This window comes from Callithrix jacchus, chromosome 1 (assembly GCF_049354715.1).
Source record: "Callithrix jacchus isolate 240 chromosome 1, calJac240_pri, whole genome shotgun sequence".
NCBI lineage: Eukaryota > Metazoa > Chordata > Mammalia > Primates > Cebidae > Callithrix > Callithrix jacchus.
The window spans coordinates 193,011,748-193,027,558 of NC_133502.1; the positions used below are offsets into that span (position 1 = coordinate 193,011,748).

The 15,811-nt window shown below is 47.6% G+C and overlaps 1 protein-coding gene and 1 long non-coding RNA gene across 5 annotated transcripts in view; one reads left to right on the plus strand and one right to left on the minus strand.

The window, feature by feature from the left end:
* LOC100396717 (immunoglobulin iota chain-like) overlaps positions 1-15,811 on the plus strand; it is a 32,118-nt gene that overhangs the window by 13,054 nt on the left and 3,253 nt on the right. The window contains 3 exon segments of the mRNA XM_078335636.1: positions 8,305-8,353; positions 15,321-15,486; positions 15,574-15,811. Coding sequence (XP_078191762.1) covers positions 8,348-8,353; positions 15,321-15,486; positions 15,574-15,811 — 410 coding nt within the window. The 5' untranslated portion in view covers positions 8,305-8,347.
* LOC118154701 (uncharacterized) overlaps positions 1,224-15,811 on the minus strand; it is a 35,797-nt gene continuing 21,209 nt past the window's right edge. For 2 of the 4 annotated variants that reach the window (XR_013521598.1, XR_008476617.2), the window contains exons 3-4: positions 2,402-6,031; positions 1,224-2,109 (exon numbers count right to left, since the gene is read on the minus strand). This is a non-coding gene — a long non-coding RNA (uncharacterized LOC118154701). Of the gene's footprint in view, positions 2,113-2,401; positions 6,032-15,811 lie in introns of all 4 variants that reach the window. The other 2 variants (XR_013521597.1, XR_013521603.1) reach the window with 2 other exon arrangements.

Genomic DNA, 15,811 nt, shown 5'->3' on the forward strand with positions numbered 1-15,811 from the left:
GCTGGTGGGTGCGGTGGCTCAAGCCTTGTAATCCCAGCACTTTGGGAGGTGAAGGTGGGCAGATCACAAGGTTAAGAGATTGAGACCATCCTGGCCAACATGGTACAATCCCGTCTCTACTAAAAATACAAAAATTAGCTGGGCATGGTGGTACATGCCTGTCGTCCCAGCTTCTCAGGAGACTGAGGCAGGAAAGTCGCTAGAACTTGGCAGTGAGCCAAGATCACGCTACTGCACTCCAGCTTGCCAACAAAGGGAGACTCCAACTCAAATAATGATAATAATAATAATAACTTATGTAAATAAGTAGAGACGTGGTGAAGAGCTGGAGGGGAGTAGGGGTGAATCTAGGCAGGAACCAGAGCCAGAAACAGAGGAGCCATGTGTGCTGATTGATTTAAGCTCAGGAGCTGTGAGGGCCACTGAAAGACCTTGTGTGGAGATTGTTGTGATCTAACTGGCCTCCTAGCATAGCCCTAGTGAGCAGAGGTGGAGGGGATGGGTGGAAGAGAGAGTAGTTGGGAAGCCCCTCAGACCAATCCAGGCAGGAGAGAACAGGGCCCTCCTGAGGCTTCAGAGTGAGGATGGAGAGACAGGCAGATTGGGGTGCTGCTTAGAGGGTGAACCGGTATGAGTAGAGATGCAGGCATGCGCAGTGGAGTCTTTCACCAAGGTGGAAACAGGTGGATCAGGTGAGATTCATATGAAGGAACCCACAGGACTTGTGTCTCCCTATGTGTGTGGAGTGAGGGAGAGACCTTGGGGATGAGTCTTGGGCTTCTAACAGGGAGAGCAGATGACTGGCGCCTTTGGATGAGACACAGGACCTTCTAGTTCTAAAGTAGCAGAAGATAGGGGAGAAGATGCAGGGTGAGCCTGGATTTCCACCCAGTAAGTGAGGTACCTGTGGGTTGTCCAGGGAGGGCAGCTGGGAGGTGGTTTTGTGTGTGGGTCTGAAGCTGCATCTAAGGCACGGTATCCTAGGGGGAGCTGATGTGACAGGCCCAGATGCAACTGCCCACAGAGTGTACACAGGGATGAAAGTGGAGGGCAAGGAGGCTCCTACCCCTGAGCTTTCCGAAGGTCTGAGAGAAGATCAGAAGCCTGAGTAGAAACTTTTAGCTCATTAGAAAGAAACCAGAATACCAAGAAAACCACAATGTAACAATTCTCCAAAATACAATTATATTTTAAAAGCAAAATTAGAAAAAGATATTCAGCCTTTCATTTCTACAATGAAAATGTTTCATGGGATGTGGTTGCATTTTAGCATATTTAATACATCTCATGTGATGTGGGCAAGGCTCCCTCCAAAGGCATCGCTAAAATTGGGGTGTGAGAAGTCATATTCTCCTTCACTGGGACCCACACCCCTCATTCCACAGCCCCCATGACTCTCCTTCTTCCCAGGGGTGAACTCCCCTCTCTGGCCTTTCCTCCATCCTGCCGGGTCCCTCATCCTTGCAGAGGGTACTTGTGATGCTGCACATAGTGTTGGTGGGTTCATAACACTTTGAAGTGCAGTTCCCTCAAGATTGGTCCTGCTGAACCTCATCTGGGGTCGCATTGTCCCTCAGGTGACCCACCGTGGCCTTCATGCTGCTTGATCTGGTCAGAGAGTCCCCACAAGATCTGGTCCTGATTAACCTCATCTGAGATCAACTTCTCCCTCTGGTGTCCCACCGTGTTCTCCATGCTGCTTGATCTGGTCAGGGAGTCACCACAAGATCTGGTCCTGATTAACCTCATCTGAGGTCACCTTCTCCCTCAGGTGTCCCATCACGGCATCCATGCTGCTTGGTCTGGTCAGGCAGTCCCCATAACATCTGGTCCAGATGAACCATCATCTGGGCTCTCCTTCTCCCTCATGTGTCCCACCATGGCCTCCAGACTGCTTGATATGGTCAGGCAGTCCCCACAAGACCTGGTCCTGATTAACCTCATCTGAGGTCTCCTCCTCCCTCAGGTGTCCCACCATGGCCTCCACGCTGCTTAGTCTGGTCAGGAGCACTCTTGAGCACCCCCTTGCTGCCCGCCTGCTCCATGCCTTCTGCCAACTCCAGGCAACAGCATTCTATGCTTTCTCCAGGCAAGTGTCCATGTGGTACCCTGCTGGAGTAGATCTTGTTCTTATTGTGCATCTACCCCACCCTACTCCCACTTCTCAGGATCTTATTTCAGACCCCACCCACTATCCACCCCACCCCACTCCCACTTCTCATTTCACATCCCACCCACTCCCACTTCTCAGGATCTTATTTCACACCCCACCCACTATTCATCCCACCCCACTCCCACTTCTCAGGATCTTATTTCACACCCCACCCACTATCCACCCCTCCCCACTCCCACTTCTCAGGATATTATTTCACACTCCACCCTCTTCCAGTGCTCAACTCACCTGCCGGGGCTTCTCAGCACCTGCGTGGTCACTGGAACTGCCCCTGCACAGGGCCTTGAAAGGACTCACCACCAAGTGGCTGACAATGGACATATGAGAGTGGACATACGACTGGATCTCGTGTTGGCCAATCATTCCCTAAAAGAAATTTTGTAAGGAGCCATAAACCTCTCCCACTTAAAAGCAGACATCCAGAATTTAAACTCTGTTTCTATCTCAGAAAACTGGAGGTTTTCTGTGTAACAGAACATTCTGGCCAATGTAGCCAATATCACCAACATATAATATAGACAGAATAGCTCTTTCCAATCCTCATAACATGGGAACTTTAGAGTTTTTTAAAATATTGAATTGTTGCAAAATACACATTAAATGTTAAAAAAAAATGCTAAACTTACCATCTTAGGCTTTTTTTCAAGACACAATCTCGATCTGTCACCCAAGCTGGAGTGCAGTGGCAGGATCTCAGCTCACTGCAACCTCTGCCTCCTGGGTTCAAGTAATTCTCCTGCCTCAGCCTCCTGAGTAGCTGAGATTACAGGTGTGCACCACCACGCCCGGCTAACTTTTTTGTATTTTCAGAAGAGACGGGGTTTCACCGTATTTGCCAGGCTGGTCTCCAACTCCTGACCTTCTGATCTGCCCACCTCAGCCTCCCTATAGTAGGCATTTTTAAGTACACAATATAGTCATACTAAGGATATTCATGTTGCATGAAACCTATCCCCAGAACATCTTCACGCACATGAAACAACTCTGCATCTCCCTGTCCCTCCAGCCCCTGGCAGCCCACATCTTACCTTTTTATTTTCTGTGAATAACTCTAGATACTTTATACAATATCATTTACTTTAAAAGTTCCAAAAGTATGCCCAGGATGGGGGAATTAGCCACCCCAAGTGTAGTGAGCACCTAAACACCAACTTGAAAGCCTGTGTTCTTCTCCACCATGTGTTCATTCATTCATTCTGGACACCATGTGCTGCGGGATGCATTTGAGTGTCTGGGAGACAGTGTTGAATTGCTTGTCTGTTTATTAGTTTGTTGAAGTTCTTTAGTGAGAATCGTCTGTGCTGCAAATATATTTTCTGAGTGGCTTGTCGTTTTAGTCTCTTAATGCTGTGATTTTGACACTGAAACTTTAAATGTGGTCAGAATATTAGTCTTTCCCTTTATGGTTACTGCTTCTTCACTGCCACTTATGGCATCTTTTCCTAATTTGATGTCCTGAAGATATTTTTCTGTCATCTTGTAGATCAGGGCCATCCAATAAAAATATGAAATGTGACACTTACTGTCTATCTAGACTAAATACTGTCTATCTATACTCAGTATCATCTAGTATCCACATTGAAGGAGAAAAAGGAACCTGATAAAATAATTTCAAAATTTCAATATAAAAATTGAGACATGGCTGGGCACGGTGGCTCATGCCTGTAATCCCAGCCCTTTGGGAGGCCGAGGCAGGCAGATCGCCTGAGGTCAGGATTTCAGCAACATGGTGAAACCCCGTCTCTACTAAATACAAAAAATTAGCGGGGTGTGATGAAGGAAAGTTATAGTAAATATTTGACAGTTGATCGGCATTAATTTCTTATTTGAAAGCTGTTTCCATTATATAGGTTCTTCCAGGAACTCAAACACTGGTAAGTGAAATATGGGAGTATAGTTTTTTGGTTTTTTTTGAGATGGAGTTTCCCTTGTTACCCAGGCTGGAGTGCAGTGGTGCGATCTCCGCTCACCGCAACCTCTGCCTCCCGGGTTCAAGCAATTCTCCTGCCTCAGCCTCCTGAGTAGCTGGGACTACAGGCATGCGCCACCATGCCCGGCTAATTTTTTGTATTTTTAGTAGAGACGGGGTTTCACCTTGTTGACCAGGATGGTCTTGATCTCTTGACCTCGTGATCCACCCGCCTCGGCCTCCCAAAGTGCTGGGATTACAGGCGTGAGCCACCGCGCCCGACCAAGGGAGTATAGTTTTTATTATTTCTTCCTTTCTTTTTATTTTCATAATAAAAGGCACTTTGCTCAGGAAATCAGCACAAATTGGCGTTCTTTGGATCTCCTCATTCTGTGGTTTAAGATTCATTTTTGTTGAGTCCTTCTGAGAAAAAACAGTAAGAACCTTAACAGTTTCTGTGCATCCTAATGGCAGAGCTCTCTGACTTGGGCCTATGCTGCCAGTCTGGGTAGTTTTATACTTTGCTTTCTTGTTTTGCTTTAAAGCTATGACTCAGCATACATTTTGCCCCATACATTTTAACACTGAGCCTTAGGACTGAATCACCTCCACTTAAATCGATGACACAAGCAGCTAATAACCATTTTTGGGTTTCTACCTAACTTCTAATTGGCTGTTAAAGCCAATTCTCTGGGTGTCCTAGTGAAGGGTGGCTCTTTCTCATTCCACACTTGTACATATGCATTTACCTAATTCGAAACATCTGGATTTCTGATGTCTCTTAGATTTAATTGCAGTGATATACAGCCACTACTTTATTTTTGATCAGTGACCTTTGGGCCACTGTTTAACTGGGGCACTGGACATCAGTGTGAGCACCAGGGTGTTTGTTTTGTTTCTCTTGGGTCTTTCTTTTTTGGCACATGTGAATTTTGTTCTGTGTAAAATGAAATGACTTTCTCTTGTTCTCTGATGATGGGTTTAAAATTAAAAGAACATCTGGTTTTGGTATGGGGATGATCCAGGATTGCGTTAAGACTCATATATATTACTTACTTGTACATTGATTTGGATCTTTGCAAGGGGAAAACTAAAAGTGACGAGTTTTATATAATTAAATTTGTTACCGTTTTTCATGTTCAGGATAAATACTTTTTCAACGTTGCAACAGTTTATTGATAAGGTGACTTTCACCTTAGGACAACCGTTGCATGCCAATTTGAATATATGTGTGAAACACTTCAAAGTTTATTTAAAAGATGTAAGTTTAAAATTGGTTGTATCTAATATGCCCCAGGTTTGGTAATAATTCTTTAAAAAAAATTCCAGTGCAAGTTCTACACTTAATAACACATCTCAAGTGCTCAATAGTCACCCATGGGCAGACCAGTGTGGGGTCTCTTTCTGCTCTCATTCTGTGCCATTTGTCTATGCTTTCCCCACTCCTACACTATCTTAATTTCCATAATTTTCATGATGAGTTCTGATATCTGGTAGGCAAAAATGTCTTCTTAGGAGAGTGTTGGTTAACCTTGGCTTTTTGCATTTCCATATAAATTTTAGTTGTCAAGTTCTCAAAAATGTAGTGGGATTTTGATTGAGATTCTGTTGAATCTAGATATCTAAAGTCCCTGCCATGGTTCTGGAATCCTAGGGTAAATACAGATAAATTCTGGAATAAACAAGACCCGAAAAACATGAACAAAACCAAAACTGAGCCTCCATCTATCTACAGCAGGGGCCTTGTGCCCTGTGAGCTCTCAGGGGTCATGGTTCTTGCACTCACCTTAACCAAGGGCAGGACTTACCCTCCTAGAGAACAGGTGAGGTGCTTCCCACTCCTTACTCCCCTCTACCTTCTCTGTCACTGGCCCTGTGGTTTGCTCTGTGGCTACAGACCAACTTCCATGGAGAAGGCCAGGACACATGCAGAAGCTCAGGCAGGCTGGCTGATCAGTTAGGGAAAGAAAGGAGCAGAATGTTTAGAGAAAGGAAATCGAAGAGGATTAACAATTGGAATGAAGGCAAAATATGGATGGCAGTAGGTGACCAGGACCTGGATTGGTCTGAGGGGCTTCCCAACTACTCTCTCTCCCACCCATCCCCTCCACCTCTGCTCACTAGGGCTATGCTAGGAGGCCAATTAGATCACAACAATCTCCACACAAGGTCTTTCAGTGGCCCTCACAGCTCCTGAGCTTAAATCAATCAGCACACATGGCTCATAACTCACATCATGGAGTTAGGGGCTTGGGGCCTGAGACAGTGCCTTCTTGTTGAGGATGAAGCACTTTGGCTTGTAGCTGGTTGCTGGGCGAGGTGCCTCACATCTGTAACCACAGGGCTTTCAGAAAAGCATCAGAGTAAAACAACCATCTGTGATAACAAACTTAAAATGGCTGTGAAGAGCTCTATTAATTCCTCAAATATTCATTGCTCTATGTTTTTTTCCCTCTCCTTGTATAACTCCTACTGCCAGGCTGTTGGCCTTTCTACTTCCATCCTCTCCCTGGCATTCCCATCTTAGTAAATGACTCTACAAGCACTTCAGCTCCCATTCAAAGACCTTGGATTACCTTTGGGTCCTCTGTCTTACTCAGCAGCCCATCCTACACCAACTCCTATAAATGCATCTCTCTCTGCCTCTCCACCCACACACACACACACACACACACACACACACACACCGCACACACTTATTTACAATTATTTTTAAAAATCTCTCTTCTGAGGTTCCAGCTTTTAAATTTTTCTTTTCTTTTCCCTCCCTCCCTTCCTCTTTTGTTTCCAGCTTTCTTCTTTCATTTTCTCTTTCTCTCCTTCCCTTCCCTCCCTCCCTCCCTCCCTTCCTTCCTTCACTTTCTTCCTTCCTTTCTCCCACCCTCCCTCTCTCTCTCTTTCTCTCTTTTTTAATTTCTTTTTCTTTCTTTCTCAGAGTCTCTGTTTGTCACCCCAGGCTGGAGTACAGCGGCGGGATCTTGGCTAACGTCAATCTCTGTCTCCTGGTTTCAAGTGATTCTCCTGCCTCAGCCTCCTGAGAAGCTGGGACTACAGGAATGTGCCACCGCACCCAGTTAATTTTTTTTTTTTTTTTTGTATTTTTAGTAGAGACAGAGTTTCACTATGTTGGCCAGGCTGGTCTCAAACTCCCGACCTCAAATAATCTGCCCGTCTTAGCCTCCAAGGTGCTGGGATTACAGGCGTGAGCCACCACCCCTGGCCTCCTCCTCTTCTGCTTTTTTTGAGACAGGGTCTTACTCTGTCACCCAGGCTAGGGTGCAGTGGTGTGATCTTGGCTTACTGCAGCCTTGATCTCCCAGGCTCAGGATGTCCTCCCACCTCAGCCTCCTTGACTGGCTGGGACCACAGGCATGCTCCATCATGCTCAGCTAATTCGTGTATGTTTTTGTAGAGACAGGGTCTTGCTATGTTTGCCCAGGCTGGTCTTGGACTCCTGGGCTCCAGCGATCCTCCCACCTTGGCCTCCCAAAGTGTAGGGATTACAGGGATGAGCCACCACACCGGGTCACAGCTTTCTTTTTAGAGCTCACCACAGTTTGAGTGGTTACTTGGAATTTTTAGGTAGCAAAAATTACAACAATATATTTGTAAATTAGAATTGTGAAATGTATTTGAAATTTTAACTTTAATATTTTATTTTAAATACCCATAGTGAATGAAAAACATCAAAGTAATTACTTCTAAAAAATGGGGCTTCATTTGGGTTAAAACACAAGAACAATGAACATGATCAAAATTCTTCAAAGCGCTTGCTTGGAATGATACAGAGAAGATTAGCGAATAAAAAATATATATATATTTGGGGTAAAGATGGGGTCTCACTATGTTGCCCAGGCTGGTTTCAAATTCCTCAGCTAAATCAATCCTCCTGTCTTGGCCTCCCCAAGTGCTAAGATTACAGGTGTGAGTCACCACCACGCCTGGCCAAGATGCTAATTTTATGAAAAAAAAAAATCTAAATACTAAACTGTGCAAAATGTATTTAATCATTTTAATAGTACAGATGAGTTAACCCACGACGTGTCATCCCAGGTGCTGCAGTGTCACGCTGAATTTCATGTTCTAAAGAAACATCCTTGGCTGGAGAAACGCACTTGCGTATCACGGCAGGACCCAGTGTCTCAGATTTAGTCTGGCAGCTTTGAATTTTGAAATCCTCTTTGGAGCTTCTTCTGACACAGCATCTTTTCTCTCTGGGCAGGTAGGTGACACCTGAAGAACAGAGGCGTGTTGGGGTGTCAGAGATGGAGGTAAGAATTCTTTTTCTCCCGCAATCCCAGGAAACGCCTCTCCTGTTTCTGGTGAGGGTGAGAGCTCTGGCTGAGGACTTCCTCATTCTTCTTTCTCCTCCAAAGAGGATTTTGTGGTCTCTGCAAATGGCTGCTTCACAGCCGGGGTTCATCAAAATGCAAACCACGGCTTGTCATGGCCAGTGGCTGGGGTCTCTCCAGTGCCACTCCATGCAAGAGTTCTTCCGTATCCCGGTCTCATGATGAATTCTGAGCGCCATGCTTCTCGTTTGCAGGGTTCACAAATATTCCGTAAATATGTCAGTGTTCCCATAACTGGATGACCCAGGACAAACTGACCATCTCCAGGGTAGTCCTTGGACTTCACATCATTTTCAGAACCTAAGGATTTGGGTTTTGAATGAGGTTTTTGCACAATCCAGGGTTTTCTCTTTAATTCAGATTTGTTTTGAACATGTCCTCTTACCTCAACAAGATCTCCAGCCCCACTGTTCCATCCCTGCAGATCTGCTGTGAATGCAACTTTAGATTTAGTTTCTCCTGGTTTTTGTAAAGTCATCTAGTGCTTTCCTCACGCACTCCTTCCTATGCTCCGCTAGCCCTGCTGCTTGCTTTGCAGAGCACTGAACAAAACCAGTTGTCCCCGAGGAGAACAGTGATTTTGTTGGTATCCATAAGCCTTCCTGGTATGAAGGCAAGAGGCCCAATTGGCACCATGACCTTGTAAGACAGTCTATTGGGGAAGGTTCGGAGTCGCTCTTGGAGGGTGTTATAGTTTCCCCTACCTTTTGCCAGTGTGTGATTTCATCTTGGCACCTAGAGATTATCCTTTCCTGTTCCCCCTGGAGCCTCACAATCTGCTGGGGGTACAGCTGCTTGGAGGCAGCCAAGGAGGCTGCCTGGTTGGGCACACAATGGGGCTCCATGGCTCCTGGTTTTGCATGTGTGCTGCGGTCATCACTGCTCAGGCTGCTGTGCCCCCAGGCATGCCTCGCACAACTTCCTCCAGCTGGGTCCTCATAAGATTCCTTCTCCAACCAGTGCTTCCAGCTCCTCATTCCCATCAAAAGATAAATCATTCTGGAGATAGATGGGGGTGATATAGCATGACAATGTGGCTATATTCAGTGCCGCAGAACTGCATACCAAAAATTGGTTTAAATGCTAAATTTTAGGTTATGTTTATTTTACCACATTAAAAAAAATTAGCTGGGCATAGTGGCTCACACCTGTAGTCCCAGCACTTTGGGAGGCTGAGCCAGTAGGATAGCTTTTAGCTCAGGCATTTGAGACCAGCCTGGGCAACACGGTGAGACCCTATCTCTACCAAAAAACTCCATAAAATTAGCTGGCCTGTAATCCCAGCATCTCTGGAGGTGGAGGTGAAGATTGCTTGAGCCCAGGAGTTCAAGGCCTCAGGGTACTGTGATCACACAACTGCACTCCAGCCTGGGCGACAGAGCAAGATACAGTCTCCAAAATAGTAATAGTGAGAACAAATAATAATTAATCAGTTCCAGTTGGGATAATTATCACAAGAACTTTGCTGTTATGGCTGTGATTTTTTTGGAGCAACTTCTCATGGAGCAACTAAACCCAAATCAAAAGCAAAATTCATTTGAACATCCATGCTCACATTAGCATTATTCACAAAAACCAAAAGGTAGAAGCAATCCAAACGTCCACTGACAGATGAATGGATCAACAAAATGTGTCTCTCCACGCAATTCGGCCTTAGAAAGGAAATTCCAACACATGCTACAACATGGAGGAACCTTGAAGACTTTATATATACCAAGGGTACCCACCCCCCACCTCACTGTATTCCTATGTTGAAATCCCAACCCCCAAGATGTTTGTATTAGGATATGAAATTATTAGATTCAAAGTTTGAATTCCTAACCTCAGGTGATCCACCTGCCTTGGCCTCCCAAAGTGCTGAGATTGCAGGCGTGAACCACCGTGCCTGACCCGTACTGTATTCTTATAATAAAGTAAGCGCAGAAAAGAAAATGTTATTAACCATAATCATAAGGAAGATAAAATCTATTCAGTATTCTTTAGGTAGAAATGGATTACCCTAAGGAAGGTGGAGGAAGAGGAGAGGGTTGATCTCACAGTCTCAGGGGTGTAAGAGGCAGAAGAAAATCTCTGTATAAAGTGGACCCATGAAGTTCAAATTTCTGTTGTTCAGGGTTAGCAGTACACAAAGGACACCTGATTAGCTAAAGGTTGGCTGGATACGGTGGCTGACACCTATAATCCCAGCACTATGGGAGGCTGAGGCAGGCGGATCACTTGAGACCAGGAGTTCGAAACCAGCCTGGGAAACATGGTGAAACCCCGTCTCTACTAAAAATACAAAATTAGCTAGGCATGGTGGCATGTGCCTGTAATCCCAGCTACTCAGGAGGCTGAGGCACAAATGACTTGCACCTGGAAGATGGAGGTTGCAGTGAGCCGAAATGGTGCTACTTTACTCCACCTTGGGTGACAGAGTGAGACTGTCTCAAACAAGCAAGCAACAAACAAAACCAGATTAGCTAAAGGTTGACCTTTCAGTGACAAACTAAACAGAAACAGTCTCGGAGACTGTGGACAGGAGAAGCCGCAGGCACAGATGCAGTTAAAACCCTTGATAAATGCCCTGGCAAAAACAAGTGTTAGGCTGAGCGTGATGGCTTCTGTCTGTAATCCTAACACTTTCGGAGGCCGAGGCAGGAGGATTGCTTGAGGCCAGGGGGTTCAAGGCTGCAGTGAGCTATGATCAAAGCACTGCACTCCTGCCTGGGTGACAGAAACTCTGCCTCTTAAAACAAAACAAGCGCCGGGCGCGGTGGCTCACGCCTGTAATCCCAGCACTTTGGGAGGCTGAGGCGGGCGGATCACGAGGTCAAGAGATGGAGACCATCCTTGCCATGATGAAACCCCGTCTCTACTAAAAATACAAAAATTAGCCGGGTGTGGTGGCACACGCCTGTAGTCCCAGCTACTGGGGAGGCTGAGGTGGAAGAATTGCTTGAACCCAGGAGGCAGAGGTTGCAGTGAGCTGAGATTGTGCCACTGCACTCCAGCCTGGTGATAGAGCAAGACTTCGTCTCAAAAAAAAAAAAAAAAAAAAAAAAAAACAACTCAAACCCAAACCAAAACCCAGCATAGTTCATGAGAGAGGAGGAACAAGGCAGGCCTACTCACCTGGGGCAGTCGGGGCAGGATGCCCAGGAAGGGTCTCTGAAGTGAGCACCTGGAGGAAGGGGGTTAGTTCTGAGGGACTGGGATTCATCTGGGCTTTGGGATCATGGGCAAAGGTCCTGTGGTGACAAGGAGCCTGGTGGCAGCCTGGCTTAGCACCATGTGAGAGCAGAGGGGAGGAAAGGCACTAGGTAAGCATGCCTTCAGATGAGAAATGAGGGAGACAGGGACTGGGGGATCCTGACATGAGAGGAAACAAAAGGAGATGGAGAGGATGGGTCACCAGAGGGACCACTGGACCACCGAGGGTGGGGACTTGCATCGAGGGTGCAGGAGAATGAGGTGCAACCTTGAACAGACCTTCCAGCGCAGCTGGTCCAGCCATCAGTGACCACAACCACACGCATGATTACAAGTGGAACTGGAACCACCCAGGCAACCCGCAGACCTGGGGAACTAATCAAGTCTTGCTTTAAACGACTGCATTACGGGTGGCTTGTCCTGTAGCAGGGTCACTGAAACAGAGTCTCAAATATCTATCAGGTCAAGTGTGTGGTGAGTGGCTCACACCTGTAATCCCAGCATTTTAGGAAGCTGAGACAGGAGGAGCCCTTGAACACAGGAATTTGAGACCAGCCTGGGCAACATGGCAAGACCCTGTCTCTACAAAAACTAAAAAAAGTTAGCTGGGCGTGGTGGCATGTGCATGTATTCCCAGCTACTTGGGAGGCTGGGACAGGAGAGTTGTTTGAGCCCAGGAGTTTGAGGCTGCAATGAGCTGTGATTGCTCATGAAACCTTGCCTCTAAAAAATATCTACAAACCAGGCAGGAGTACTGAGTGGCTCCTATCTTCCCCAAGACCCTTGCAGACTTTGAGGTCTGTCACAGAGCTCACCAATCTTCTCTTGGTCTAGAATTATCTAAAAAGAGTTGAGTGCAGCCAGAGAGGATGGAATACACAGTATTATTCAACCCCATCAAACTGCTGTGCCCTACAGATGATCCTTGGGTCCAGGTGTGGGTGGGCTGAGGAGCTGCCCAGGGCTAGGAGAAGGCAGAGTTCAGAATGCATGACCTTCATCTAACTCCAGATGCTCCAGGGGTCTGAGACCATCTCCATCAGGGTCTGGAAGGCCCTTCCCCAGAACACATAGTCAACCCTGGAGACGACCTTTCCCTGTGAGTGGTGCAAGGGTCCTGGGGCAGTGAAGGCTGTGAAACAAAGTTCGGACCGGAGTGTCTCTATGGTTGATGGGTGGGTCTGGGCTTATTTGTTCTCTCAGTGTGACTGTGTGCACTTACCTGTAAGTGCAACTAGAAACACCTATCCTCTGAGCTTGAAAGGATCAGAAAGCTCTGACAGAGTCAGTGGTAGGGCTGGTTCAGGGGCTGAGGTAGTGCTGGTGCGCACAGGTGGGACCTTCTCCTGCCCTAATTCCCAAAGACTGGTGCTCTGGGAAGGGTCTGGGAGGCATATTTCTCTTTCACAAATACATGCACGACACATGAATGAGCTACTGGATGAGGGAAGAAATGAATGAATGAGTGAACAAAGCTTCCTTTCTCCTCTCCAGGAATTAGCACTCACTGATTAGTTCCCCACTGCCCACCAGCCTGTGCAGAGAAGGGAGGAACAACAAGTCACAGCTGTTGCATCTGTGACTAGACAGTGGTCAAGATGCCCTGTGTCTGCAAAGGCCCTCCCCAGCCCTCACCTGGACAGTGGACCTGTTGGCCAGAGGGGCAGCGGGAAGAAGGGTGGGGCTCCCGGAGTCACCCAGCTGGCTGAAACAGGTGCGTTCTGCACCTTGCCAGGTAGCGAATGGATGTGGGCAGCTCGACACTGAGCAGGGGGCTCATCTGAGTTTGCTCTATCAAGTGTTTGTGAGTAATCGGTCCCAGTGCACACCCAGCTGCTCAGTGCCACCTTGCTCGCCCAGGGCCACTTCAGCCCCGGTCACAGGCCTGCACAGGTTCCAGGGAGGAGACAACTTCAGTTTTTGGTGAGAGTGAACATGTGGGATGAGAGACTTTAAGTCCAAATGTCCCCTTCGATTTTTAAAAACTATTTCAGGCAGTATGTAAACACATATTTAGTGAATTTGTTATTTTTATTCTTGCTTATTGTTTGAGGCAGGTCTCCCTCTGTTGGACAGGCTGGAGGGCAGCAGTGAGATCTTGGCTTGGTGCCGCCTCAACTTCCCAGGCTCACGTGATCCTCCCACCTTAGCCCCCACCAAGTAGTTGGGACTGACTGTGGGTGCCTGGCCACCATGCCCAGCTAATTTTTAAATATTTTTTTGTAGAGATGGGTTTTTGCCATGTTTCTCAGGCTGGACTCAAACTTCTGAGCTCAAGTAATCCCCCCACCTTGGCCACCCAAAGTGCTGGGATTACAGGTGTGAGACACTGCATCTGGCCTCCAGATTTCTCTTTTGTAAGGACACCAGTTGTACTGACCAGGCCCCACCTCTATGGCCTCATTTAACCTTCATTAGTTCCTTAAAGGTCCCATCTCCAAACATAGGCACATAGGGGGTTAGGGCTCCAACCTATGGATTTGGGGGATGCAATTCAGTCCATCACAGCACCAAAGTGTGAGCCAGAAGCGGGTGGGGAAGGCGCCAGGGCCCTGGGACTTCTTTCCCAAACGTGAGTCACTCTGCTTGGTTCTAGGAGGGAGAGGAGCATGGGCTCAAAGCAGTGCTGGAGCATGGAAGGGGCAGAGAGTCCCAGCCCGCTCTGGGCCCTCAGTGTCTTCTGCTGTACAAAGCAGGTGTTTTTACCCGCTAAGGATGTGTCTTCCCTTCCTGGCTTACCAAGCGTTTAAGCATGGACAGAAAATTAATTTTTCTGGGGCTCAGCTTCCTCAGGAGAAAGCTGAGGTCATGCCCCCTGAGGGACCCTAACCCAAAGGCCTTCAGGGCACTGGCCCGAGTGTCTGCAGCAGGTGCTTCCTCCCTGAATGCTTCCACATGACAAGATCAGGGCCACAAATGCTGCCCCCAGGCTGTTCCGGTAACGAACGCTGCAAACCCAAGGAAGTCTGGGATGGCAGTGGCCAGGGGCATGCCACAGCCCCCCCTCTCAGAGCAGGGAGGAGGATGCTGGGCCAGCCTTGGGGAGCCCAGGCACCGTGTGTGGTGTTCGCGCCAAGGGCTCGAGACAGCTAGTTGACTTGCCCCAGTTTGGCTGCTGGACCTGTCTGCATTTCCCCGCCTCGAGGGCCGTCGAGTGAGACAGGACCGTGAGCTGACTCACTAAAAGCAACAACAGAATGCAAAGCAAAGGCCTGCAGTTTATGAGGACATTGTGCTGTCTGCTTCCATGTCCCCTTCAGTCTCTGTGTAAGCAATAAACTTGCTGCAATTGAGATGCCTAAGAGGAGCAGAGACCTCTGCCCATATTTTCCCCGGAGCCAAGCCTTTGTTTTAGCTCCTGATGAAAACAGGTTTAACCAGCCAGCTTAAGGGCGCCATTGTATCTTTGAAATGTAAAATCTTTGAAATGTAAAGTACTATCACAAGCCCCCTTAAACTGCTTTCTGAGCGGATATCACAAGCCCCTGATAACTATTTTTTATGGAGTTTCTATTTCCTTTCTGTCTACCCCTTTCTTTCTTTCTGCTGAGATAAGGTAAATGTAAACAAGAAAAAAGGGATAAAAGCTATAACCCACAAGAATAAATTTGCTGCGTTTTAGCCATAATCTTCACGCAGCCCTCCAGACTCTACTTTTCTATATTCTTTCTCTTCCGCGCACTCTCTCTCTCAGGTTGAACGAGACATCTACGTTGGCAGTCTCGGGGACTCCCGCAGGTTGGTAGTCCCCCAGCAGACGTGCCAGACCCCGACAACCGTGGCCACAGGAGGCAGAGCTCTGTGGGTCTGCACCATGTCCTGCACGCCTGTCCTGCTCATGCTACTAGTCTACTGCACAGGTGCGGGTCTTCCCAAGAGCCCGAAGACCCCAGCCCCTTCTTTCACCCTACCCTGTGCCCACAGCCCACATGCTTCTTTGTCACCAGGTTGTGGTCCTCAGCCGGTGCTGCATCAGCCGCTGGCCATGTCCTTGGCACTTGGAACCACAGTCCACCTCACCTTCACTCTAAGGAATGACTATGACATCAGTGTGTACAGCGTCTACTGGTACCAGCAGAGGCTGGGCCACCCTCCGAGGTTCCTGCTGAGATACTTCTCACAGTCAGACAAGAGCCAGGGCCCCCAGGTCCCCCCTCGCTTCTCTGGATCCAAAGATGTTGCCAG